The sequence below is a fragment of the Bos taurus genome, chromosome 5 (genome assembly GCF_002263795.3).
Source record: "Bos taurus isolate L1 Dominette 01449 registration number 42190680 breed Hereford chromosome 5, ARS-UCD2.0, whole genome shotgun sequence".
NCBI lineage: Eukaryota > Metazoa > Chordata > Mammalia > Artiodactyla > Bovidae > Bos > Bos taurus.
The window spans coordinates 119362760-119390519 of record NC_037332.1 but is presented as its reverse complement, the minus strand read 5'-3'; the positions used below and the strand labels follow the sequence as shown (position 1 = coordinate 119390519).

General features: G+C 59.0%; 1 protein-coding gene across 7 annotated transcripts; it reads left to right on the top strand.

Annotated features, from left to right (window-relative positions):
- The first annotated feature begins 99 nt into the window (after positions 1 to 99).
- IL17REL (interleukin 17 receptor E like) lies at positions 100 to 27572 on the top strand. 7 transcript variants are annotated; one of them, XM_059887231.1, is made up of 18 exons: positions 537 to 576; positions 3745 to 3775; positions 13527 to 15094; positions 18267 to 18416; positions 18579 to 18685; positions 18925 to 19039; positions 19284 to 19328; positions 19582 to 19718; positions 19891 to 19962; positions 20044 to 20098; positions 20588 to 20751; positions 20821 to 20865; positions 21132 to 21189; positions 21432 to 21604; positions 21767 to 21847; positions 22031 to 22088; positions 22210 to 22294; positions 23474 to 27572. In XM_059887231.1, the coding sequence occupies exons 4-17, from the start codon at positions 18308 to 18310 to the stop codon at positions 22287 to 22289; spliced, it is 1299 nt and encodes a 432-aa protein (XP_059743214.1). In that variant the 5' UTR covers positions 537 to 576; positions 3745 to 3775; positions 13527 to 15094; positions 18267 to 18307; the 3' UTR covers positions 22290 to 22294; positions 23474 to 27572. The 7 variants fall into 7 exon arrangements, with proteins under 7 accessions (XP_059743212.1, XP_024848632.1, XP_059743210.1 ...); XM_024992864.2 differs by lacking the exon at positions 13527 to 15094 and having other exon boundaries at positions 397 to 576; XM_059887227.1 differs by lacking the exons at positions 3745 to 3775; positions 13527 to 15094 and having other exon boundaries at positions 397 to 576; positions 18931 to 19039.
- Positions 27573 to 27760: the final 188 nt, after the last annotated feature.

Below are 27760 nucleotides of genomic sequence, written 5' to 3'. Positions count from 1 at the left end.
TTGTGGGAGCTGGGGCTGGTGCCAGGGATGGCTCCCACCTCTCTGCCAGCCCCGCTGGGCTCGACAACCGGGACACGAGCCACCTTCCATCCCTTGACTTTGGGACAGAGGCCTGAGAGAAGGGGGGAGACACTGAGGAACCGTGGGGGGTGCAGGGCGGCTCCCCAAGCCCACAGGCCCACAGTCAGCCTTGGCCCAGCTGCCAGCCTCAGGGCACCCAGCCACCGGGGACCCCAGAGCTCCACAGTTTCAGGATGTCTCCTTTGACAGCCTGGAAACTCCAGGGCGTCTGGCCAGGGGCCAAAGCCCGCAGGCGGAAGCTGTGGGCTGTGGCTGTGGCCAGCCCACTGGGAGGGGGAGTGTCTGCCCCAGGAGCGAGCTCACTCCAGCTGAGCCACAAGCCGGGAAGGCGAGGCACAGTCGCCACCGGCCGCCCCTCGCGCCCTCACTCGGCGGGTACTTTCCTGCGGCCAGATGCTGGCCGGGCACGCCGTCGCCTTGCTCTGCCTGACCTGGGGCGCCTACCAGAGCCTGGCCATCCCCAGGGTCACGGAATGCGGCCTTTCCTGTCCCCAGGTGAGCCTGCCCTTCCTGGACTCTCCTGTGAGCCACCCTGCCTCCGCCCGGCTGGCCGCTGGCCTGGCCCACCTACACACGTGACTCAGAGTGACCAGCAAGGGGCTCGGGGCCCGGGGCAGTGGGTGGTCAGAGGCCCGCGGCTCCCCAAGGTGGTGGCTCAGCCCGTGGCGCCAGTCGGGGAAGTGCTTGCCGGGAGCACGTGGGGCACCAGGCCCCATGAGTGTCCTTTCCTGGGGAGTCGTGTGGGGGCAGCCCGAGGCCCCTCCTGTGTTCACAGGGCCGGTTCATCATCCGGGGTGCGGGCTGGGGCGGTGTCCGGGCTTGTGTGGACGCCCAGCTAAGGAAATGCTGTGGCACCGAGCTCGTTCTGGGCAGGCAGGCGCCGCGGGGCGAGGATGTGGCTCGGAACGTGGTGTCCGGGACGTTCACTGTCCCTGCGGCGCCCTAGCCAGCAGCACGTGTCCTTGGAGGTCCCCCAGCTCAAGACTGGGGAGGCTAGCCGCTGCAACGGGCTGGGGAGCCCCAGGCATGGGCCCTCTGCCAGGTGGGGTCAGCGGGGACCAGGGGAGACGCAGGGCAAGCAGGCTCAGGGAGCAGTGGCAGCTGGCGAGAGAGCTCCGGGGACACTGGGGCACACAGTCAGTGCGCAAGGCATGCTCCCCAGGGCATGGAGCGTGTCCAGCAGAGGGCCAGGGAGGGACAGGGCAGGCTCAGGGGGCCAGGGGTCAGGCAGAGCCTCAGAAGCAGGACTCAGGTCCTGGTGCAGGGACCCATGGTGGGTCCTCCTGGCTCCTGGTGGGACTGGTGGGTGCAGAGGGAACAGCTGGGCTGAAGTAGGGGTGCGGCCTGGACCTGCCCCGTGTGGATGGTGAAAGGGTGGGCTGCTTTGGGGGCACTGTGAGGTGGAGCTGCGGGACTGGGTCCCAGACCTCAGAGAAGGAAGAAGCCAGGATGAATCTTAAGACGCGGCTGTAGCACCTGGGCCCAGGCCCCAGGCGTTCTCTGGGCTCAGGGGGCAAGTTTTCAGGGAGGAAACTCTGTGAAATACAGGAATTTTGAAATATGGGGTTTTAGAAGCTCACCGGACTATGGAGAACTGGTGTTGGGACAGCGGGGTGTGGGGGTGGAGTCAGGGTGAGGCTGCAGGGGTGTGAGGGGCCCCCCCTCAGTGGGATGGGCCCGGACGGTGGGGGAGGGGCTGTGTGGTGGGGAGAGGCGGGGGGAGGCCCCCACCCCGCCATGGCCCTCCCCCCACGGAGAGGGCGCGGCCCGGCCACCGCCTTGGCACCCAGATGGGGCAGCAGCGGGATCAAGGGAGAGGGGTGCGGGGTGGGGAGAGCAGGGACAGAGCCTGAAAGGCCTGGGGAGGGGCCGGGAGAGGGGGGCTGGGGGAGGGCCCAAGGGAGGGGGCCGCTGGAAGAGGGGCTGGGGGAGGGCCTGGGGGGGCCCGGGGGAGGAGTCAGGAAGCCCAGGGTGGGGGGCTGCTTCGGGCGCCTCTGGAGACCTCCCCACCTGCACGGAGACCCCCGCAGCACTCTGGGCCTTGACAGCCTTCAGGCAGGGCGGGGACAGGAACAGCTGAGCACAGGGTGCCTGGGGGTGGGGGGCGGTCAGGGCCCCTCCCGAAGCACCTAGGACCTTGTCCTCCCCACCTGATGGGGCAGCAGGGTGAGGACCAGGCCCGCTGGGCCCCCTCCCTACAGACCCCACCCTTGCCGACCCACCTGGGAAGCCCCAAGAAGCCCAACAGCGGAAACCCCCGAGGGTGGGGGGCAAGGCGGGGCAGCCGCTTCTGTCCCCGCCCCCCAACAAAGGGCTCAGACCGGCCCTTCCCGCGTCCACCACCCCAGCTCCTCCGGGCGCCGCCTTCCACCGCGCTCTCTGACCTTGACCTTTGCCCCTGCTGGTCCCTGGGCAGGGAGAGGGGTTCTGGGCACCCAAGGTCCAAGCACCAGACCGCACCCACCCCCACCAGTAACCGGGGGCAGCGGCTCTGTGGTCCTCAGGCGGCCGTGCCCCAGGGCGAGCACACAGGTGGGAGTCAACCTCCCACTCCCTGGAGCCCCCACCAGCTTGGGAGGGGGTGGACTCAGGCCACAGGATGCAGAATGCCGGCTGGTTCCAGGCCTCGGGGCTGTGCAAGGAATGAGGTAGCCAGGAGAGGCTGTGGCCCAGGCCCGCTGCCCCCCTGCCTTGCTGGCCCTGCCCTGTGCCGCCCGCTGGCCCCTGGGCCCGCTGGACTGGCCGTCTCACCCTCTGCCCATCTGCTTGGTCAGGTTCTGGGCGGGGCACCCAGGCGGGTGCAGACCTTTGCCCAGCCGAGCCCCCCTGCCGCCCCTGGTCACCTTCCTCAGCCCGAGGACCATGGGCAGGCCCCCGGGGTCACCTCAGGGGGGTTCGTGTGGCTGGGGGCTGAAGGCCGAAGGCCTTATCGTCTCAGGGGGATATCGTGATCAGAAGACCGAGTGGACGAGGGGTGATGGTTAAAAGGCTGGGGCAGACAAGGTGCCTGGGCGGGGAGAGGGGACCCAGAGTCTGGGGCTCAGCCAAGAGTGACCCGGTTACCCAGATATTAACATCCCGGGGTCACTGGGAGAAGCTCGAGGCCATGCTCGCAGCTTTTCTATAAACCTAAGATTCCTCCAAAACGAAGACTATTTAGGAAGGGGTGAAGCGCTGGAGATGGACCCCCAAGAGTGCCTGCCCCCCAGGCCCAGGGAGGAGGAGCAGGCCCCCACCCCCACCCATGCCAGCAAAGAGCCCCCCAGGCCCAGGGAAGAGGAGCAGGCCCCCACCCCCACCCATGCCAGCAAAGAGCCCCCCAGGCCCAGGGAAGAGGAGCAGGCCCCCACCCCCACCCATGCCAGCAAAGAGCCCCCACCTGGTGGAGCGCCCTGCCCGTGAGGGGGCCCCCGCCTTCCCGAGCCCCTTCATCTCCCACCCTGGCCCGAGGCGTCCCTGCCTGGCGTGAGCCGGGTCCTTGCTGCCTGCTGTCTCCCCGTGCCCGGCCCCACGCCGCCAGCTCCGGGCGGTCCTGCGGTGCCTGGAGTGCCACGTGTGTCGGGGTGGGCCTGAAGGTCCAAGGGCGCGGGTCGCCAGGGTGTGGCGCCGGGGGTGGCACGAGGCGGCCTGCCGACCTCACCCCTCTCGATGTTCTGTCCGCAGGGCTTCGCCTGCAAGAGCCTCGTGAGCCGTGGTGAGTACATCTCAGGAGGAGGACGCGCGGCCCTTCCGGCCTCCGCTGACACCCTCTCCCGCCTCACCGGGCAGAGTGCCCTCCCATCCCTGCCGCCGCCTGGGGCAGGAGGGCACAGCCCCCCTCCACACCCAGCTGCAGGCTTGCTGGATGCGGGAGTCGAGGGTTCCTGTGTTATTGGAATTTGTTGCTTTGCGAAGTGGCCACGTGTCTCCACCTCACCAGCAGTCCATGGAAACTTCCACTTTCTCATCACGTGCCCCGTTTTTGCCTACCCTAGTACAATATCCTATTTTAAAAACAGCTCCACTGTCTTTGCAGACACTTTATATTTTATTTTAAAAGGGGCATAAGGGATTCAGTGGAGGAGGGCACGGCAACCCACTCCAATATTCTCGCCTGGAGAATCCTATGGACAGAGGAGCCTGGCGGGCTTCAGTCAATAGGGTCGCAGAGAGTCTGATGTGACTGAAGCGACTGAGCACACATGCATGCAGGAACAGAGAGTAATAAGTCTAGAGAAATAAATACTGTTTATGGAGAAGGAAACGGCAGCCCACTCCAGTGCTTTTGCCTGGAGAATCCCATGGACGGAGGAGCCTGGTGGGCTGCAGTCCATGGGGTCGCTAGAGTTGGACACGACTGAGCGACTTCACTTTCACTTTTCACTTTCATGCATTGGAGAAGGAAACGGCAGCCCACTCCAGCGTTCTTGCCTGGAGAATCCCAGGGACGGGGGAGCCTGGTGGGCTGCCGTCTGGGGTCGCACCGAGTCGGGCATGACTGGAGCGACTTAGCAGCAGCAGCAGCAGCATGTTAGGAAGACATAGTTCTAGACATCTTTGTAGGCAAATAAACTGTTCCTGGATAAACAGATGACAAAGATTTTATAAAAGTGAAATTACTTTATTCCATTTAAAATCAGTATTTTATTTAATTTGACTTTAATAGGAAAAACCAAAGGAATGGCTAAACTTTAATGCAATGTTTCTTCACCTCGAGAGGGGTTACTTCTCAAGGACCCCCAAGGTGAAGGTGTGAGATGATGAGACGGGGCGCCGCGTGCGCCCCCCCCCCCCGCCCCCGCCGGGTAGTCCCCGTCTCTGGCGTGTCTGACCGCAGTCAGTGGCCGTGGAGCTGAGCTTGGAACGGCATCAGGTCACAGCCTGTGCTTGGACCCTCCCCGCGAGTAAGGAGCCCGAGGCGCCTCCGCCAGGGTTACAGCCGAGGGGCCTGCAGGCTTCTCTCCCGCCTGGGCCGGGCCCTTTCCTGGATCCCTGTGAGCCCCTGTGAGCTTCCGTAACCTCGGGAGCGGTTGTTCCATAACCTCGGGGAGCGTTTCCACTCCTGCCTGAGCGCGGGCCTCTTCCCTGATGACGCCACCTCTGCGTGCATCGGCTGCTTCCTCCGTTTCTGTCTTTCTCCGTGGCTTTCCTGTGAGCATTCCAAGCCAGCTGCGTCTCCTGATTTGCGCGTCTTCACTGTACTTACTTGCCCCGCGATGAGGTCTGGCTCCCTGACTCCCCGCACCCCGTCTCCTCTGAGCCCGCTGCGCTGTGGCCGCCGGGCTGGGCTGCGTGTCCCTGCCGCCGTGTCCCTCGGTGGGCCTTCCCTCCATCCGCCACGGTGCTTTCTCCCCGCCACGCACTGCCTTCCGGGTCCGCCTTCCCTCCCTCTCCCTCCTCCCCTCTGTGCTGTGTTAATGTTAATTCCGTCGTGGGCAGCTGCCTCTGGACCCCCAAATTACTCAGGCCTCCTTCTCACTCACTGACCCCACATCCATGGTGTTGCCCCCGCGGACCAGCTGTGTGCAAGGGCCAGATGTCTGGAGGGCCCAGGCATGCTGGGGTGATGGGGAACTTGGCCGGGCAGGTCCTGGGGGTGGTGGGGGTGCGGGGATGGGCCTTCGGCTTCTAGGGGACCTGGGGGCCTTCACGGTCTCTCTCCTTCCCCCTCCCTTCCGTCGTACCCCAGTGGGAGCCGTGAAAATGCAGGACCCCACCCGGCCTCCTCTTCAGATGGGGGGACAGAGGGGGCTCGCCATGGATTCCCGGCTTTGTCACCCCCGAGAAGGGCTTCTGGGGGTGGGGTCACCAGGCAGGGGCACAGCTTGTGTCTGGGTGACGCTCCGGCCTGGCCCACGTGCTCGGTCCACTGCGGGGCAGTTCTCTGGCTCGACAACCTCTGTGGGTTCTGGCAGGTATTGGGGGTACTTTGTGAGGCTGTAGAGGGACCCCCACACACTCCCATCTCCATTTGTGAGTCTCTAACAACACTGAGACCTGCGTGGGCTCCTCCGGGGTGACGATAGTCACCCTGCGTCACAGACAACTCTTCCCACTGTTCCTCCTCCTCAGCCTCGGGCTGAGAGTCACACGCTTCGGTTTCGACGCAATAGTATTCACACGCCTCCCCTTTCAGGATTTCGTGAATCGGAGGGGATCTTTTAAGAAGTCTTCCCTGTTCTGGTCATAGAGACTTCCTCCCTGTACTTCCTGTGTTTCTATATTAAAGTTTGTTTCTCAGACTCAGGTCTTTGATTCATCTAGCTCTTGTTTCCGTGTGCTGTGAGGCAAGAGCCCAACTGTGCTCTTCTCTGCCTGGAAATCCCGCAGTGGCCGCACGGAGTGCCGACGTCTCTATCCCCACCCTGCCCGTCTTCAGATTTCCACGCTGTGCGGGCGGTTCCCCAATGGCCTCAACTCCTGAGTGAGGCCGCCCTGAGTCCTGGGGGCCCCTCCCTAACACCCCATCCTATGGACCTGCTCAGTGAGCCCATGGATGAATAGATTTAAGCTAGATGCTGACTTCTGGTGGGGTGGCCCTTCTGCTTCATTTCTTTCCTAAATTGTCCTGGGAGATGGCAGTGTCGTTGAGGTGGCCCTGAATCCAGATGCAGGAGCAAGGAGGACATGAAACAGAAGCGGGATCCACGCTCCAGACCCCAGAGACGGGCCCCAGGGCCCCAGGTGGGAAGAGCAACAGAAGGCAGAGGGGAGTCTGAACCCAGCAGGCAGTGAGCACCACTGGTGAGCACCCAGCTCCTGCTCAGGGACCCCCTGGGAGGCGGCCCTGCACAGAGAAGCTCCAAGAGGCTCGAGGACAGCAGCGGCAAGAGCAACTGCAGATGGACGAGGCCGAGGCGAAGGAAGAGCTAGGAAGTTCAGTCCAGTCCAGTCGCTCAGTCGTGTCCGACTGCGACCCCATGAATCGCAGCACGCCAGGCTTCCCTGTCCATCACCAACTCCCAGAGTTCACTCAAACGGACATCCATTGAGTCAGCGATGCCATCCAGCATCTCATCCTCTGTCGTCCCCTTCTCCTCCTGCCCCAAATCCCTCCCAGCATCAGAGTCTTTTCCAATGAGTCAACTCTTCGCATGAGGTGGCCAAAGTACTGGAGTTTCAGCTTTAGCATCATTCCTTCCAAAGAAATCCCAGGGCTGATCTCCTTCAGAATGGACTGGTTGGATCTCCTTGCAGTCCAAGGGACTCTCAAGAGTCTTCTCCAACACCACAGTTAAAAGCATCAATTCTTCGGCGCTCAGCCTTCTTCACAGTCCAACTCTCACATCCATACATGACCACTGGAAAAACCATAGCCTTGACTAGACTGATAGAGTTTTGCCAAGAAAATGCACTGGTCATAGCAAACACCCTCTTCCAACAACACAAGAGAAGACTCTATACGTGGACATCACCAGATGGTCAACACCGAAATCAGATTGATTATATTCTTTGCAGCCAAAGATGGAGAAGCTCTATACAGTCAACAAAAACAAGACCAGGAGCTGACTGTGGCTCAGATCATGAACTCCTTATTGCCAAATTCAGACTGAAATTGAAGAAAGTAGGGAAAACCACTAGACCATTCAGGTATGACCTAAATCAAATCCCTTATGATTATACAGTGGAATTGAGAAATAGATTTAAGGGATTAGATCTTATAGATAGAGTGCCTGATGAACTATGGACTGAGGTTCCTGACATTGTACAGGAGACAGGGATCAAGACCATCCCCATGGAAAAGAAATGCAAAAAAGCAAAATGGCTGTCTGGGGAGGCCTTACAAATAGCTGTGAAAAGAAGAGAAGCGAAAAGCAAAGGAGAAAAGGAAAGATATACCCATTTGAATGCAGAGTTCCAAAGAATAGCAAGAAGAGATAAGAAAGCCTTCCTCAGCGATCAATGCAAAGAAATAGAGGAAAACAACAGAATGGGAAAGACTAGAGATCTCTTCAAAAAATTAGAGATACCAAGGGAACATTTCATGCAAAGATGGGCTCGATAAAGGGCAGAAATGGTATGGACCTAACAGAAGCAGAAGATATTAATAAGAGGTGGCAAGAATACACAGAAGAACTGTACAAAAAAGATCTTCACGTCCCAGATAATCACGATGGTGTGATCACTACCTAGAGGCAGGAAACCGGACCACAAAGCACGTCCACCCAAAGCAACAGCAGAGGGCGCTGTGTGCAGCGGGGACAGCAGAACCCAGCCTGTGGCGGAAAGCTTAGAAATCTCCATTCTCGTAACAGTGGCCAAGGCGGGCCGTGGGCACAAGCCCCCGGCGAGTTATGATAATAAAAAGAGAATGAGGGGCAGAATAAGGTCCTGACAGGCAAAGGCAGTGTGCCAGAACACCCCGAAAACGCACAACTGTAGCTTTTCATTTCAAAGTGGTTTAAAATAGCCAGTTCAGTTCAGTAGCTCAGTCCCATTCAGACTCTGCCACCCCATGGACTGCAGCACGCCAGGCCTCCCTGTCCATCACCGACTCCCGGACCTCACTCAAACTCATGTCCATCGAGTCCATGACGCCATCCAACCATCTCATCCTCTGTCGTCCCCTTCTCCTCCTGCCTTCAATCTTTCCCAGCATCAGGGTCTTTTCAGATGAGTCAGCTCTTCACATCAAGTGGCCAAAGTATTGGAGCTTCAGCCTCAGCATCAGTCCTTCCAGTGAATATTCAGGACTGATTTCCTCTAGGATGGACTGGTTGGATCTCCTTGCTGTCCAAGGGACTCTCAAGAGTCTTCTCCAACACCGCAGTTCAGAAGCATCAGTTCTTCAGGGCTCAGTCTTCTTTTTGGTCCAACTCTCACATCCATACATGACTACTGGAAAAACCCTAGCTTTGACTAGACAGACCTTTGTTGACAAATTAGTCTCTGCTTTTTAATATGCTGTCTAGGTTAATCAGAGCTTTCCTTCCAAGGAGCAAGCGTCTTTTAATTTCATGGCTGCAGTCTCCATCTGCAGCGATATGGGACCCCAGGAGAATAAAGTCTGTCACTGTTTCCATTGTTTCCCCATCTGTTTGCCATGAAGTGATGGGACCAGATGCCGTGACCCCTTCGGGTTTTGAATGTCGACTTTTAAGCCAGCTTTCTCACGTTCACTTTCATCAAGAGGCTCTTTAGTTCTTCGATTTCTGTCATAAGGATGGTGTCATCTGCATATCTGAGGTTGTTATTTTTCCCAGCAATCTTGATTCCAGCTTGTGCTTCCTCCAGCCCTGCATTTCCCATGATGTACTCTGCATAGAAGTTAAATAAGCAGGGCAATAATATACAGCCTTGACGTGCTCCTTTTCCAATTTGGAACCAGTCCGTTGCTCCATGTCCGGTTCTAACCGTTGCTTCTTGACCTGCATACAGGTTTCAAAGGAGGCAGGTGAGGTGGTCTGGTATTCCCATCTCTTGAAGAATTTTCCACAGATTGTCGTCATCCACACAGTCAAAGGCTTTAGCATAGTCAGTAAAGCAGAAGTAGATGTTTTTCTGGAATTCTCTTGCTTTTTGTATGATCCAACAGGTATTGGCAATTTAATCTCTGATTCCTTTGCCTTTTCTAAATCCAGCTTGAACACTGGGAAGTTCTCAGTTCACATATTGTTGAAACCTGGCTTGGAAAATTTTAAGCATTACTTTGCTAGCGTGTGAGATGACTGCAATTGTGCAGTAGTCTGAACATTCTTTGGCATTGCCTTTCTTTGGGATTGGAATGAGAACTGACCTTTTCCAGTCCTGTGATCACTGCTGAGTTTTCCAATTTTGCTGGCACTTTAACAGCATCATCTTCTAGGATTTGAAATAGCTCAGCTGGAACTCCATCACCTCCACTAGCTTTGTTCGTAGTGATGCTTCCTAAGGCCCACTTGACTTCGCATTCCAGGATGTCTGGCTCTAGGTGAGTGATCACACCATCATGGTTATCTGGGTCATGAAGATCTTTTTTGTATAGTTCTTCTGTGTATTCTTGACACTTCTTCTTAATACCTTCTACTTCTGTTAGGTCCATACCATTTCTGTCCTTTATTGAGCCTATCTTTGCATGAAATGTTAGAAGACTCAAGAAAGTTGATAAAGATGTTAAAGAACAATAGGAACAAAAATTAGGAAATTTCAGAAATGAGGTGACAACACTTGGGCTTAAAAATAAAGAAAAAATCGCTGCAGAAATGAAGACGATGTTAGAAGTAGTGAATAGACCCAATATTAAATGCCTTGAGAAAAATAGAAAGTGAAAAGGGGATTTTTTAAAAAATCAAAAAGAAGTGTCATATTGTGTTTGAGTAGAGTCCAGGAGTTGGTGATGGACAGCGAGGCCTGGCGTGCTGCGGCCCGTGGGGTCACAGAGGATCAGACATGGCTGAGCGACTGAACTGAGCTGTTAGTACAGGGAACTATGCTTAATATTCTGTGATAAACCATAAGGAAAAAGAATGCTTTTTAAAAAAATAATGTACCTATATATATAACTGAATCACTTTGCTATACGGCAAAAATTAACACAACATTGTAAGTCAACTGTATTTCAATTAAAACGAGAATACCAGGGACTTCTGTGATGGCGCAGTGGGCAAGAATCTAATGCAGGGTTCAACCCCTTGTCCGGGAAGATCCCACGTGCCTCAGGGCAACTCAGCCCACACACCACAGCTCCTGAGCCGACACTCTAGATCCCGGGAAGCGCAGCTCCTGAGCCGGCACTCTAGATCCCGGGAAGCGCAGCTCCTGAGCCGGCGTGCTGCAGCTGCTAAGCCCTCCTGCCCTGGAGCCCGTGCTCCACACCAGAGAAGCCAGAGCAGCGAGCAGCCCACACGCCGCAGCAAACAGGAAGCCCCGCTCAGCACACCGAGAGGAAAGTCCGCACACAGTCACGAGGACTCCATGCAACCAACAATAAGTAAAGAAATAAAAATGTTTAGAAAAGAATACAAGTAAGGTTTGAAAAGAAAAAAAAATCAAAAGAGATGAAATGACGTGTCAATAATAGAAGATGCTGCAGATAGGCAAGGAAAGTCCAGAATGTGGGTCCTGTGAGACCCTGGAGAGAACTGAGCCGCAGATCAGATGCGCAGAAGTGCAGCTCAAGGACAACAAACAGCCCTAACACGAGGCATGAACTAGAGAGGGACAGCGTGAAAACTCACTCAAGCAAAACGGCTGGATGTTAAAGTGAAAAATCTTTGGGCATCTAAGCAAAAAGAACTTAGCAATTCAAAATGGAAAGGAAAGTACATCAGATTTTTCAAAGAGCTACATTTTACCCCAGAAGAGAATGGACAGCAAGTCCATAGCATGTCGTTTGATGACTATAGACACAGTTCTAAGAGGCCAGATCTTAATTAATCCAACCACAAAAAGAGAAACAATAATTATGTGACTTGATATGGCTGCTTTTGCTACAACAGCAATGATGACAACAGATAAATGCACCAAACCAGCACGCTGTACTCCTTAAGTTCACACAGTGCCATACATCAAATGTATTTCCATGAAAGGACACTGGCCTTCAGGCATGAGGCACGAACAGGCTGGGACTCACGGACGCTTGTCCCAAGGGCCCCTCCTAGGGAAGGAGCATCCGGCCACGAGACCCCGGGAGGGGTCGGATGGGAAACAGGGTGAAGATTTAACGCAGGGCTGTTTGCGGCGCTGAGAACACGAGTGGAAGGGGAGATGGTACAGTATTCACAGCCGAGCACCCTGACCATGGAGACAGGGACGGGCCGTGAACACCAGGAGAGACTGAGACAAGTCTATGCAGAGACAGGTTTCCGCTCTTTCCAGCCCGCCCAGCAGTGAGTGCTGCGACCCAGACAGTGTCGGGAACACAGCAAGTGGCAGGACGCAGCTTCACGGTGTCCTCCCCGGTGTTCTTGAGAGTCGAGCGGAAGAAAGGAGATGCTGAGGTCCTGTGCAGAAGGTGCGGTGGAAGCTCGGCTCTGAGCTGGAAAGCAGCAGGACTGCCCGAGGCACCGCTCTGAACCCGCGGTGGCCCTGTGGAGGCTCCTGGACCCGTCTGTGGCGTGTCTCTCTTCCGGCCCTCCCTCTGGGCGCTCTGTCTCCCCAGCGAGGCTGTTTATCTCTCACGTGTCTGCTCCAGGGAGTTCCCTGGCCGTCCAGCAGTCAGGGCTCTGTCTTTCCCTGCTGGGGGCCGGGAATAGAGACACTGTCTTCCTGGGAGAGAACCTAAGATGCCACAAGCCATGCAGTGTGGCCAAAAAAAAAAGTCTGCTCCGTGCCCCTGAGAAATGGCTCTTGGCCGTCCCCGGGCCGAGGATTCAGGCATCTCCCCGCACACCGGGTTCCCTTGTTTCTGAGTGGGACCAGGAGTGACCTGTGACTATCAGGACCATTTCTGAGTCGTGGACTGAAGTGGGCTTGGATCTCGCTGGGAGCAGCCCCAGGCCCGCGGGGGCTGCAGGCTTTCCAGGAAGCTCCGCGTCCCTGCCCAGGGTCCGCGGAGGCGGCAGGTTTCTCCCCATCCCGTCAACGAGACGGGGCAGCCCTGGGCCTCCTGGTCCGGCCGAGCCTCAGCATCCCCCCTGCTTCCTCGGGTTTTGTGCTGAGGACCCTGGTGCTCCCATCAGCTCTCACGGGTTTTGGGAAGTTTTTTCACATATATATGTAAGTTGTCTACACCTATGTTTCCCGCATGTATGTGTTTACAGGTATGTTTCACGTGTTTTACATGTATGTTTTCACGTGTATGATTTTACACGTGAGTTTTTAACATGTATTTTTTCCCTCCAGCACTGTTAGCTGTTCTCAGTAGAACCGGTCCAGACAGCACGGGCTCCTGTAGGATGCAGAAGGAAACCCCCGACGGGTTTTCAGATGCACAGGAGCCCTTCTCTCTCCTCCTGCCCTGCCAAGGCAGTTACATTCACCTCCGTGTTTTACCAGTTCCTGTGTTCACGGTTCCCTTTGTAACCCACTTCTTCCTTCTGAGCTCATATTTCTCCTTTTTAAGACACAGCCAAGCTGTTAGGCCTTCTCTTAGTATGCCTCTGCCTCTGGTTTACTGTGGTGGCTTTAAACCTTCAAATAAGGTCATATGTATTTACTTCTCCTTAATCTTTACAAAGAATGTGGGGTTCACAGTGCCTTCCACACAGTCACAGCGGGGCTGCTCTGCACAGCCTGTGGGGTCTTAGCTCCTAAACTGAGCACTGAACCCACGCCCAGGCAGTGCAAGCGCTGCGTCCCGACTGCTCACCAGCGGGGAGCCCGCCACGTCACTTTCTTCTCTACACCTTCTGTGTTGTGAGCTTAGCGCGAACAAGAGCCTGTTCTTACTTTTACACAAGCAACTTCCTGGCACCCATGGTCGCCGTGCTCGCCTATGGCTCCACCCTTTGTTCCTTCTGACTCTGATCCTTTTCTTGGTTGGCTGCGATAGGTCCTTGTATTTCTCCAGAAAAGGTCAAAAGATGCTGCCTTCTCGTTTTCTGCAGAGGAGGACGTTTCCACACGCATGAGGGACAGCCTAGATGAGAGAGGGCTGAAGCTCCAGGCTCGGAGGACGCGCCTCTAGCAAGGAAACGCCAGGCCTGGGGACACCGCTCTCCTCACCCCCACCCCCACCTTGCCGGACTGACCCCCCCCCCCCCACTCCCGGGCTTGACCAGGAGCCCCTGGAGCCAGACCGGGGCTCGGCCGCCTCCTGCAGGCAGCCTCTGCTCCAATTCCAGACGCAGCCCTTGGGAGCTGTCCCCCCAGGAAGCTCTGAATCGCCCATCTGACCCCACACCTCAGGTTTATCAGCCCCAGGACAATAGCGGGCCAGGTGTGCGGTGGGGGCCAGGGCAGGGCAGGGGACCATTCCCAGCTCTGACCAGCGGGGAGGATTTTACCCCCGTTTAGAACTGCCAGCACACACGGATAGGAAAAGGCAGACCAACTACTCGCTTACTTTGGCCACCTGACATGAAGAGCCGACTCACTGGGAAAGACTCTGATGCTGGGAAAGACCGAGGGCAGGAGGAGAAGGGGATGACAGGATGAGATGATTAGCTAGCATCACCGACTCAATGGACATGAGTTTGAGCAAACTCAGGAAGACAGTGAAGGACAGGGAAGCCTGGCGTGCCACAGTCCATGGGGTTGCAAAGAGTTGGACACAAATTAGTGACTGAACAACAACAGCTACTCGCTGGCTTTATTATTTTTTAAACCTCCACCGTCTAGGGTGGTGGAATCCTGCAGCCCCGTCCCCTGCACGTGGAGGACAGGCAGAAGTGCTGCTGGTTTCCTTGTTGCTGAATTTGGAAAGTTCTTACAGGTTCTGAACACACGTTCCTTAACAGGTGCACGATTCGCAAATATTTCCCCCCAATCTCTAACTTGTCTTTTCACTCTTTACTGGGGTCTTTCAAAGAGCAGAAGTTTGAAAGCTTGATGAAATCCAACTTACCCATTTTTTCTCTTATGGGTCACAATTTCAGTATTGTGTCTAAGAAAATTTTGCCTTACCTAAGGTCATAGATGCCATTCATGGCAAATAGATGGGGAGACAGTGGAAATAGTGGCTGACTTTATTTTTCTGGGCTCCAAAATCACTGCGGATGGTAATTGCAGCCATGAAATTAAAAGACGCTTGCTCCTTGGAGGGAAAGTTATGACCAACCTAGCCAGCATATTCAAAAGCAGGGACATTACTTTGCCAACAAAGGTCCGTCTAGTCAAGGCTATGGTTTTTCCAGTGGTCATGTATGGATGTGAGAGTTGGACTGTGAAGAAGGCTGAGCGCTGAAGAATTGATGCTTTTGAACTGTGGTGTTGGAGAAGACTCTTGAGAGTCCCTTGGACTGCAAGGAGATCCAACCAGTCCATCCTAAAGGAGATGAGTCCCAGCTGTTCACTGAAAGGACTGATGCTGAAGCTGAAACTCCAATACTTTGGCCACCTGATGCAAAGAACTGACTCATTTGAAAAGACCCTGATGCTGGGAAAGATTGAAGGCAGGAGGAGGAGGGGACGACAGAGGATGAGATGGCTGGATGGCATCACTGACTCGATGGATGTGAGTCTGAGTGAACACCGGGAGTTGGTGATGGACAGGGAGGCCTGGTGTGCTGTGGTTCATGGGGTTGCAAAGAGTCTGAGTGACTGAACTGAAGGTCATAGAAATTTTTAAAAATAGGTTTCTTTTTGAAAGTTTGGTAGTTTAGGTTTTGCATTGAGTCTGACGGTCCATCTGGGATAAAGTTTACATTCTGTGAGAGCTGTGGTCTAGAGCCCATTGGTTTCCAGTGGACACAGAGCTGAGCACCATTTGCTGGAAGCACCGTGCATTCCCCGCTGGACTCGCAGCATGCTTGCCAAGAGTCAGGCACGCAGGCCTGGGCGGGGTGGGATGCTAGGCTGGTGGGTTTCGTCTCTCAGTCCTGGGGAGTCTTTCCTGTCATCATCTCACTCGCATGGCTCCCCAGAAGAAGTCTGCCTCTCCCCTGCCTTGGTTCCACGGGGCCTCACGTGTCTTTTCCTCTGGTGGCTTTACAGTTTTCTCTTTACTCTGGCTTTGAACAAACTGACTGTGGTGTGCTTGTAATTCTTCATGTTTCCTATCTTTCATCGGGCGTCTTGGATTTGTGAGTGCATAGTTCTCACCCAGCTTGAAAAGTTTCTATTCTTTTTTCAGATGTTTCTTCATTCCCTCATTCCTTCCAGGACTCTAACTACACACACATCAGATTACCTGAAGGTGTCCTTCAGCTCCCTGAAGCGCTGTCGTTCTATTTCCTCACCTTCACCACCACCTCCACCATCATTATGCCATCACCCATCACCACCACCTCCACCACCATCATTACATCATCACCACCACCTCCTCCACCATCACCACCAGCATCATTACGTCATCACCATCACCACCAGCATCATTACGTCATCACCATCACCACCAGCATCATTATGTCATCACCATCACCACCAGCATCATTACGTCATCACCCCATCACCATCCCTCTCCACCTACTTTTGCGTGTTTTCTATTGCTATGTCAAGTTCTCCAATCTCTTTTTTTTCCAATGGCTATATCTGTTATTAATGTAGCTAATGTATTTTTCATCTCAGACATTGTAGTTTTCATCCCTGTAAGTTGGAGTTTTTTTGAAAAAAAAAAACTTTCACATCTACAATTAACTTTTTGAGCGTGTAAAACACAGTTATAATAACTGCTTTAATATTCTTGTCTAGTAATTCTAACACCTGTGTCAGTTTTAGTTCATTGACTTTTTTCCTCATTCAGGTTATGTTTTGCATAACCTGTAATTTTTTATTATATGGTAGACTGTGATTCACAGATGGCTCAGTGGTAAAGGATCCACCTGCCAATGCAGGAGATACAAGAGACATGGGTTCACTCCCTTGGGCAGGAAGATCCCCTGGAGGAGGAAATGGCACCCCACTCCAGTGTTCTTGCCTGGAGTCCATAGGATTGCAAAGAGGCGGATCCTGTGTGAGCACACGCGCGCACTGGATATATACCTTTATCGTCACAAATATTCTTGAGTCTTTTCTGGAATACAGTCAACTTACTTGGAAACAGGTTAATCCTTCTGGGGTCTTTATTTCAAGATCTGTTAGATGAGATCAGAGTAGTGCTCCACCCATGGCTAGTTATTTCTCTTACGGAAACAAGACTCTTGCGTCCGCTGCACCAGGTTCCCGCGAGGCCCTGGCTCTGTGGTCTGGCTGGGAGCAGGGACAGCCTAGACCCACGGGCCGACAAGACTCTGTCCCCAGAGCCCCTCCGGCTTCTTCTCTTCCTGCAGCTCCTCAGTCCATGCGGGCATCCCGCTCTGCCAAACACTCACCCCGCTCTCTGCATTGCAGTCCTCCTGTGCTCGTCCTGCAAACTCTGGCCACTTCCGGCTGTTTGCCTCTGACCAGATCTGCCCCACTTCTCTTGGGGAGGCACCAGGCGCCCTGAATGCCATTACCCCATCCCGGCCACCTCACAACACTCTCAGGACAGCGGGCACGGCTGTGGGCTTCACCATCCTACACTTCCTTACACCCAGTGTCTTGAGACCGCACTCCGTCTGCTGTCCAGGCTGAGCTCTGTGACTCCACCTTGACCTCTATCTTGACCTCAGCGGGGTCCACAGCTCTGGTTTCTTTCCCAGGAACATTTCAGACCTCACAGTTTCTGCTGCCTCTTTGAGTCACGTCTGATCGGGTCAGGTTGGGGCTCCGCTGAGCGACGGGCCAGCTCTTCTGTCTGGGTCTCAGCAGCGGCGCCTTGGCCCCCTTCTCCAAGGTCTGGGAGCCCAGCCACCATGGCCATGGGGACCCCTCACTCTGGCTCCTCGTGCCGCGAGGGGAGACGGCCTTGGGTGTGCCCTCTGCCCTTCCCCCACCCTCGTGCATTCAACGGGTCACCCTGGTGCCCGTGTCCCCCTCCTCCTGAAGCGCAGGAAGGGCCTTGGCACCTTCGTCCTTTGCTTCCCCTTGACCGTCAGCCTGAGGGCGGGTCTTCCTGCCATGCTGCCTGGGGTGTGCCTGCGGCCTGGGCACCGCTGAGCACACACCATCTGACACGTCACCTGGCCGGAACGCCAGGCCCTAAGTGCCAGAGGGAACCTGGGCTGCCAGCTCCACGGGGTGCAGGGCTCTCCGGGGCATGGTGGAGCCCGTGGAACTAACCCCATTGACCTTGAAGCGTCTGCCTGAAGATCGGGCAGAGCCAAGACCGAAAATACCGCTCAGCCCTGGAGCCTGAAAGCGAGATCCCAGCTCCCTGCACAGCGCTCGGTCTGGCCCCGGCTTCCAGGGCCCTGACCAAGGCCATTGGGGCCAAGCCATATGTGCCAGTGCTGCCGCCTGCCCACGGACAGGGCTTTAGGCGGCAGTGACTTCGGGCTCAGGCCCGGGTGCCCCCTGCAGACCTGTGCTGCTGCTCATCTTTGGAACCCATGGGGCCAGCCGGCACGCCTGGAGGAGGGCCCTCTTCTGCCCCTTTGCTGGCCAGGTGGGGGCCCCACTCCTGGGCCCAGCAGACAGCTCTGCACATGGCTCAGGTGGGCCCACCACTCGTCCAGGGCTTGGCTCTCTGACGGCACTGGGGCAAGTAGGGAGGATCCCCCACCTCCAATTCTGTGCAGCCCCAGAGCCCCTTCCCACCCAGCCACCCGCAGGGAATAGCCCAGGCACCAGCAACACTGGCACTTAGCCTCCCTCTCCCCCAACAGGAAATATTTTCAACAGCTTCTGCCAGCAGCCCCCTGCGTCCATGCCCAGGTCCGTCCTGGGGGCCCTGGGGCTCTCCACCGCCATGAAGTGCTCCCCACCCGACGGCTGCTCCCTGCTCCTGCGCGTCAATGCCTCCCTCACGTTCCATGGTGACTGTGACGGGGTCACTCCTGGGTCATGGCAGGGGTGCTCAGGGCTCCTTTTCTTCCCATGACAACCTGACAGCAGGCTGGGGTGGGGCAGAGAGACCCTGCTCACTGCCTTCACAGGGGACAGCATGGTCTGACAGCCCGCGGCCCCTCTCTCCACAGAGAGCCTTCAGGGCCTGGAGGTCTGCTCCACGAGCCTGGACACCCAGGAGACGCAGTGCCAGACTGTGCAGGTCCCCAGGGCCTCCCACCGGCAGGCCGGGCAGCAGGTGAGGCCAGTGTCTGACCTGGACCTGCCGGTCCAGCCCCAAGCCTGTGCCCGGCAGCACAGCTGTCCCCTGGCCAGTTCTCGCCGCCCTCCCTGCTCCACAGCCCATCCTGGCCCACGGCTGAGGCGCCCCTCCTCCCCTACCCCAGACTCTGGGTTCCAGCTGTGCGAGGTGGAGCTGGCCTGGCCGGGGGTGGGGGGTCGACACCCAGGTCCACAGCTCACCCCATCTCTGCCCAGCTCCAGGTGCGCTTTGACTGCTTCAAGGTGGGCGTGGCCCAGAGCCTCTACGTCACCCTGAGGACTGTCCCCCACTTCTGCGGGGTCCAGCTGGGCCAGCAATACCACACGGAAGGTAGGGACCAGGGAGCTGGCGTGGGCACTGCCCTCCAGCCTCCTGGAGGGAGCGGTGACTGCCCTGGGGCAGGAGTCACCCAGGCAGCGGGTAGGCCATGAGGGACAGGTCCCAGCAAGTGCATTTGCTTAATTCTGGGTTGCTGTCTCCCTGGAGGGGTGGGCTTCTGGAAACCACACCTGCAGAGGCCCGGGTGCCCCTGGGGCAGAGCGGGCTGGGCCCAACACTTCCCTTGTCATTCCAGACTGCAGAGAGGAGGACGTGGGGAAGAATGTGCCTGACTGCTTCGGTGAGGTCCCTCCCCAGGTGGGACCCCGGCCCCGTTGCCCCTGGGAAGACCCTTGGGTGGTGGTGGGCACCCACAAGCCTCCTACCGGGCTCTTCTGCCCTCCTCACGTGGGAACTCACGATGGGTCCTCAGGCAGGCAACTTCCAAGATGCCTGGGTCTGGCAGGAGTCACCACATGCAGGCTGTCAGGACAGCTGGAGCCCTGTGCCTGGTGACCTCTGGCCACAGCGTGACCCCTCCTGCCCTCCTACAGCTCAGAAGCTCTCCTACTGGGTAGACCGCAGCCGCAAGGTCATTCTAGTACAGGTGCCAGAGTCGGGGGGCCCTGACTACTACGTGAGGCTCTGTCTGAAGCGGTTCATCTGCGAGGACGCGGGCGCCCCAGTGCGGGTGAGCCTCAGCCCCGCCCACTCCTGTCCTCCCCTGCCGCCCCGCCCACAGCTCCAGCCCCGCCCCCTGTCCTCCCCTGCCGCCCCGCCCACAGCCCCGCCCCGCCCAGCAGACCCCGCCCTCCCTCTGTCCTCCCCTGCCGCCCCGCCCACGCGCCTTCCCTCCGATGCAGGTAATAGGGAACAGGGTCTCCCGGAGGGTCTCTCTACCCTACAGCCAAGAGTTGTCGTGCCTGTGCCTTGAGGTCAGTAAGGGTGCGGGCTTGACACCCGAGAGTGGACAAGAGGATGGGCCGACTCTGTGCTGATCCCAGCCCGTTCCGCAGGTCTGGTCGGCAACCCCTGATGCGGTGCGAATCCAGACCTGCCCTTTCAAAAATGGTGAGTGCCCTGCGGTGCCCGGGAGAGCGAGGAAGGAGGGGTGGGAGATGGTGAGTCAGGGGTCCCCAAGGGTGGGGGCTCCTGGTCCAGCGCGCGGGGCTGACACAAGAGGGGCTGAGAGTAGCGGGGAGGCCCAGCCTCAGCGCCTGAGACGGCTTCAGGCAGTAGGTAGTCAGCGCTGTGTTCTGGGCAAGCCCTCCAGGTGGTGGAAGCCCTGCGTGGATGCAAGCGTCCATGTCAGCCAGACACAAGCACACACGGGCGCCATGGCCTGGCCACCTGGGAGACCTCGGGGGATCCTCCCCGAGGATTAGGGGTGCTCATCAGGGCACACAAGCGAACTGGCTGGGGCCTAGGCCGAGAGCCACGGGAGAAGACACCTGCCCGGGACCCAGCCTGCCTGTCACTGAGCAGGTGCTGGGTCCGGTGGTCTGTCAGCAGCTGGGACAGTGTCCCTCTGACTCCAGCCCTGGGGGAGGGTCCCTGCAGACACGGAGAGCCTCTGGGACGCCATCCGCTACCACCCGGGGAGCCAGGCGCTGAGCTGGGAACCCGCCTGCCCCATGAGAGGCCGTGTGAGTCTGTGCTGGCAGCCAGGGCCAGGGGCCCACTGCCTCGAGCTGAAGCACTCAGGCCGGCCGGCGCGCGGCAGGGTGAGTGTCCCCCAGGCAGGGATGGGGGCGGGGATGGACGGCCAGGGCCCTGACGTGAGCTCCCCCCAGGTGCAGTACCCGCTGGTGGACACACAGCCCCAGCTCTGCCTGAAGGTGAGTGGGCCAGACCACAACCTGCCTCGTGCCCTCCCGGGGCTTGCGGAGGGATCTGAGGAGCCAGACAAGGGACCCACGGCATTGGGGCAGGGGACCCACGGCCAAATGTCTCCCTCTGCCTTGCCCAGCCCCAGGGTCCAGCCACCTAGCAGCCCCTCTAACCCCTCCTGGGCCAACAGTGGGGGGCGGGGGTTTGTAACCAATCTCAGAGGGCCGTGGAGGCCCGCCTGAGGGACATACCCTGTCCCTCGGCCTCCCGGCAGTTCTCCACGAGCCTGGGTTTCCAAGTGAGGTGCCCTTTCAAGCAGCCGCGGTTCCCAGGTGAGCCCTCCAGGGGACAGGGCCTCGAGGGGAAGGGGGCCTCCAAGGGGCGGGGCCCTCAAGGGGGCGGGGCCCTCTGAGGGGCGGGACCCCAACAAGGGGCGGGGCCCTCCAGGGGCGGTCCCTCAGGAGCGGGCCCTCCAGAGGGCAGGCGGGAGGCTGGTCAGGGGCCCTTGCAGTGTGACCATAGCAAAAACGGTCAGCAGTGGGTGGGTGCTGGGCCTCACCCCTGCCCCCCACAGCCTGGAAGATGGCCGTCCAGCCCGCACCCGCTCCCGGCCGCCTCCGGGTGGCCTTCTTCTCGTCCGGCCCCGCCCGGTTCCAGGTGCGCCTGTGTCACCAGGGGAAGACGTGGCCCCCCGCCTGCCGTCGACTGCTCCAGGCCACCCCCGTCCCTGCGGCCTCTGTGAGCCAGGTGGGGCGGGCACCGTCCTGGAGACCTGGGGATGGGGCTGACCCCCGACTTTCCTGCAGTCAGAGCTAGTCCCCACAAGGGCGGAGGGTGGCGAGCACCACAGTGACCTGGAGGAGCCTGGTCTGCGCCCCCACGGCCTGTGACCGACCCCTCCCGCACCAGGGTGACTCCGCAGAGGACCCTGCAGTGGCCTTCGTGGACATTCCTGGGGACGAGGCCTGTGCACCCAGCACCTGCATCCAGGTAGGTGTACCGGCCTGCCCAGCCTCCGCCCACCTCCCAGGAGCTGCCCAGGGCCCTGGGCTGCTCTGGGGGTCCCTTCAGCCCCACAGCCTCTCCAGATGGTGCTTCTGGGGAATGAGGGGGCATGCAAGGTGGGCTGCAGGCTGTGCTGACCTGCTCTCTCTGCCCTGCCCCCACCCACAGGGCAGGAGGACCGATGTCCAGTTCTCCGTTCCCCAGCAGCTCTGCAACCTCCAGTGTGGTGAGTGAACAGGCCAGGCCTCAGCGGGTACGGGGGCTGGGAGGACAGGCACTCAGGGGCTGCCAGGGGCCAAGGGCTGGACCCCAGACTGGCCCCTAGCAGCCCCATCTCCCACTGTCAGGATGGCGGGGACACACTGCACAGGAGGTGGAGGACAGAGGGGCCACCGCCTCAGCGCCAGGCCAGGCTTCTGAGCCTTGACTTGGGTAAGCAAGGCCCCTCCAGGGCCTCACACCGGGTCAGGGGTGTTGCGTCCTCCTCCCTGAGTGTTCACCACCCTGGCCTGGGCTCTGGTTCCAACTGCCCAGGAACTCGAAGTCCCCGGCCCACCTGTCGCCCACCCAGGAGTCCCAGACTCCTGGACCTCAGACTTGGCAGGATGTAGAGGGACCCCTAAACCTATGGGGCCTCGGTGTGGCCCAGGGGCTGACTGCTGCCTGAGGCCCGGGGGTAGCGGGGCAGTGAGGACACAAGGGCAGTGGAGTGAGGAGCGAGCACACTCCCCTTCAAGTGCAAACCTTTCCCCGTGCTGAAATGCAGAAAGACGGGTGTCTGGGCATCCAGGGCTGTCACCATCCCGTCCACTGATGGGCAACTGGGCAGGTCTCGAATGGCCTCTGAGTGCAGCGGAGTCTCAGCAATGCCAGGGTGCCCCGGTCCCGCCCACCTCCCCTGGCAAATGCTCCAGGGCCTGCATCCGCTTCTCCCCTTACCCCACCACCACACCCCCCCACCTCCCCACCCCAGCAGGTCGAAGGGGCGATGGTCACCCCTAAGAGCCTTGTGTCTGGACCGGGGCTCCAATATTTGCCAGTCAGATGGCATGGTGGGTGGCCTGGGGCCATGACTGGAGCCCCAGTGCCACGCTGGGTGAGTCCCAGGGTCCTGTGAACGGTGAGAGCACCTGGGCCCAGCTGGAGTCGGGGAACCTGGGAGGATACTGCTCCTGGGGTCAGGGTAAACTCCCCTGAAGATGGACGTTTGCCTGCTGACCGGGCACTGGCTTGGCAGGACTGGGCAAGGAACCCTGAGAGGGTGGGGTCTCATCTCCCTCTCCTTCTTTCCACCTCATAGTCAGAGGTGGGCTGGGGGTATGTGAAAAGTGAACGTTAAAGCGTTTAGTCGCTCGGTCGTGTCTGACTCTTTGCGACCCCACGGACTGCCGCATGCCAGGCTCCTCTGTCCATGGGATTCTCCAGGCCAGGATACTGGAGTGGGCTGTCATTCCCTTCTCCAGGGGATCTTCCTGACCCAGGGATCGAACCCAGGTCTCCTGCATTGCAGGTGGACTCTTTACCCTCTGAGTCACCAGATGGTTGGGGGAGGGGGTGTCTATGCCCCCACACAAGGCTGCCTGAGCCAGCCCCCCATTCCTCTCTCCCCAGCTGCCACCCAGGAGACAGCAGCCTGAGGCCAAGTGTCTCACCAAGAAGACACGGGTGCCAGGTCCGACTGTGGGGATGCAGCAAGGGGCCAGCCCATGTCCGGACACCCCAGGCCTCTGTCACGAAGGCTAGGCCTCAGGGCATGCACTGGGGGTCCTCATCTGGCCCCAGACTAGGGGCCTGTGTACCTCTCGGGTCTCCAAAGGCCTGCAGCTACTCGGGCCTTTGGACGATGTCGGGACTTTGGGTCAGACGAAGGACCTCCAGCCCCTCCTGAACCCTGAGTGGGGCCAACAGAACGGCTCCATGGGCAGCCCCTTCCCCAGATGGCCCAGCCCCTGACGCGCCTGTCTCAGTCTGGTCCAGGCTCCCTCTGGACCACCTGGGGTCAGGGCCAGCATCCCTGGCCCTGAGCACGAGGTTCTCTGGAGTACAGGGTGTGACCCCACCCTTCCTGGAACTGACCAGGTCTGGGGGGCCAGGTCACCCACACATGGGCTGGGGTCCACATCCTGAGTGCCCTCTGGGGCCCAGAATAGGCCTTCACCGGCCCCCACCCTTCAAAGACTCTGCTAAGAACCTGAGCACCCACCACCCGAGCACCCACCCTGCATCCTCGCCCCCAGAGCTGGACCACCTTCCACTCCCCAGGCCCCTAGCCAGGACAGCGCGGTGAGGGACGGCCACTCCGTTGGCCTCAGGGGCCAGCTGCCAGGATGAGCCATTCTCAGACATTTCGCACCCCCTGAGGTCAGCACGCGCCACCTGTGCTCAAGAGCCACAAGCCGCCCTTGGCCTGCCAGCGTCATTTCTGTGTCCCAGGCCAGTGGTCGCCCAGCAGTCGGCCGGCTGGGCCTGCCCTCACGGGACCCTCCTGCCAGCTCACAAGGACCACCGGGCCGCCCCTGCTGGACTGCTGTCTGGCGTCACTTTCATCTAACGCGGGGCACACGCGGGCACGCCGGGGCTGGCCCCGCCCCTGGGCCTACGTTGGGCTGTGTCTGCGCATGTGCACCTACCTCCCCGCCCCTGGGCCTACGTTGGGCTGCGTCTGCGCATGCACACCTACCTCCAGGCCCGGCCTGGGCTGTGCCTCGTTAGCCGGACACAGGCCCCTGGACGTCTCGCCATCGCTCCCTTAGTGGAAGCTGCTGCCCCGAGCCGACGAGAGGGGTCGGTGGAGCCCACATGCCCCCTCGCTGAGAAACTCTTGTCTGCCTGGCTCGCCGCTTCCCTTGAGGACAGGGAAGGGGTTGGCAGGGCCAGGGAGCACTAGTGGGGACTGGGGGACCACAGGGCCGCGTGTCCCCCGTGAGGCAGGGTGGGGGGGGGGGTCCAGTGACTGCAGCTGGACCCCTGCCTGCGATTTGAGAGGGGCTGTCTCGCCCCCAGCCCCCGGGTCCTGTCCCCCCACTTCGGCCAGGCCTGGCCCCCAGCGGGCTGTGCTCTGGGCTCACGCGAGTACTCCTGCGGTACTCTGGAGACCCCTGTCCGCCCCAAGTGCCCCCTCCCCATCAAGGCACAGAGGGAGGTGGGGACCAAGGTCCCCACGCCACAAGTTCCGGCTTCTCACGCCTGGCCCATCTCGGGGTCCCTGCCTGTGCACAGAGACTGCAGCCCTGATCCAGGGCCTCCCTCAGAAGGAATCCTTGACCTCCTGGAGGGGGTGGGGGAGGTGGGTGCTGCGAACTGACCAGATGCAGGCTCCCCCAGGACTTCACAGCAGCCCTGGGATCCCACAGTGGGGAACCGGAAGCCCAGACAAGGGGAACAACTGCTGTCCTCTCCAGGACTAAGGACCTGCCTGGCCACAGGGCTGGGGTGGGGAGGGGTGCTCCAGGGTCCCAGCTGCCCCGCTGTCCAGTATATGCTGCCCCCGCGTGGTGGTGGGCACTCAGCGCAGGGCTCTGAGCTGGGCCTTCCATGCGCACCTGGAGCCCCATGGCCCGGGTGCCCACATGGCCCACTGCCGTGGCCAGTGAGAGGCCGCTCCTTCAGCAGGGCCTCCCCTCCCCAGCCTGGCCACACCTCTGCAGGAGAGTACCAATGTGCTCAGGCCCCAGAGCAAGGGATGATGGGTTCCCTCCCCACCCGCACCCCCCCCACCCCCCAGAGCTCACAGGTTAACTGGGTTCGTGTGCCTCACCCATTCATCCCCTCATCCCCCTAGCAGTCCCTGAGCACCCACTGGGCGCTGCCCTCTCCCAGCACTAGGAGCACACACCGGCCCTGGGGCCGCGGACCACATCTGCTCTGCCCTGAACTGCGTGGCCCCAGGTCAGGATTCTCAGCCCTAAAGCCCGGGCAAACAGAGCCATCAGTCACCTACCTGGAGCTGACCTCTGCCTGGGGAAGACAGCTCACAAACAGCTGAAACTGTCACTTACGTGAATGCCCAGTGTGAGAAGGCGGAGGCCGAGAAAGCAAACAGGAAGTGTGTGTGTGTGGGGGGGGTGCCACTTAGAGCAAGGTGGTCCCCAGTATGACCAAAGAAATGGGTGATACCTCGAAGTTGTTAGGATTCAATGTTCTTGGTGGTTCGAGGGGCGTCCTAATGGTAACTTGTGTAGAGGGAGTGGGCTGCTGTTGTGAGCTGGGTTCTGCAGTGAGGAGTGTGGAGCGGCTTGTCTTTGCCCGCTCTCTGCGCCCGGAGGTCAAGCCGAGGCCAGGGTTTGGGTGTACAGCTGGAGTCGCCAGAGGAAGGGGGGCAGCTGGGCAAGCAGGGCTGGGCGCTGAGTCCTGGCAGCGGGGCCTCCGGACAGCAGTGCCCACGGTTCGAGGGCATCTCTGGAGGCAGGTGTGCACCCACGCCGCCAGCCCCCAGCAACAGGTGCCCCCTTCCCCCTCTTCTGGTCCGAACGTGAAGGGCGGTGGTTCCTGAAGAACCTTCATGAGTACAGCTTCCAGTAAGATTTTGATGATTTTAATTCTTTTAAAATGGTTGCTTACTACGTTGAAACGACTGACCCTTTTTTTTCTAAAACTCTTCATTTGCACGTTTAAACATATTTTTCCACGCTTCCCTGGGCGCCATTGACACAGCCTCGGGATAGCGGCAGGCTGCGAGGTGCGAGGACCGTCCAGTGAGCGCGGACCAAGGGGAGGTGGGACCTGGGAGACGCCAGGGACTCATGACTGCTGTGGGGTAGGGATACTGAGGGCCCGTCTGGCCCTAGGGCGTGTGCGCAGCCGTGACCCCTGGGGAGGGCGTGTGCCCAGCCGTTGGGAAAGAGGCGCTGGGGTGACGCAGCTCACCGGGTGGGTGCACCTGCCTCTCCAACGGGAAGTGGCACCTGGCGCATTGGGCGAGCGGCCCCTGCAGCTCCGACCTGCGCGGATGCCCACGGCGCTCCCAGCCCTCGAGCCCCAGAAGCGTCTGGGGCTCAGCCGCCGGGCGGACCAGGGGTGGGGAGCAGAGTCGGCCGCCACTGATACCCCCAACCTCAAATTCTGGTTTCCGCCGGGGGGTGGGGGGGCGCTGGCGGCTTGCAGGGGAGCAGGTGGGGAGGGGAGCAGCTGCGGGGCGGCCTTCGGGACGAGGCTGGGGTTTGGCCGGCCCTGGAAGGCGAGCGGAAAGGGCCGCGGCTGCTGCGGGAAGCGGGCCGCGAGGCCTCCGGGAGCCAGGCGGGGGCTCAGGAGGGTCTGCGGAGTCTCGCGGCGCCTCTGCGCCGAGCCCGCGTCTCCCAACGCCCCCGGAGCGCGTTGGCTTTTCCTGAGCGGAGAGTGTACGAGGACGCCTCCCTCGCCTTGGGCTGCAAGTGTCTGTCACGCCTCTGACCCTCCCGGGAGGGACCGCAGGACACGCGATCAGCTCCCGGGCGCGCGCGCCAGGAGGCCCTGGCGTGCCTCCTGTGCCGCAGTGCCCTCGCCCACGGGAGAACGCGTGCCAAGAAAACCCCGGCGCGCGTAAACACTGCCTGAAACATATGTTTTAAAAATATCTTGTATGTCTCACTTTGATTCTTAAATGGTAAAATTGACATTTTGATTTAATTTTTATTTTATATTGGAGTATAGTTCATTTACAATGTTGTGTTAGCTTCAGGTGTACCGCAAAATGTTATTTATCCTCCCCCCCCAATTAAAATTGACTTTTTGATTTTGGTGTACAGTTTTCTGAATTTTAACACATTTGGATGGCTGTCACTGTCACAGGACACACACAGTTATATCACCCCCAAATTGCCCCTGCCGTAACTGGGGCACACTTCTCTCCACCCGTAACCCCTGGCAACCACTGATGTTCTCCATGGATGGACTCAGGCAGAAGACAACTGGGGCTGGTCT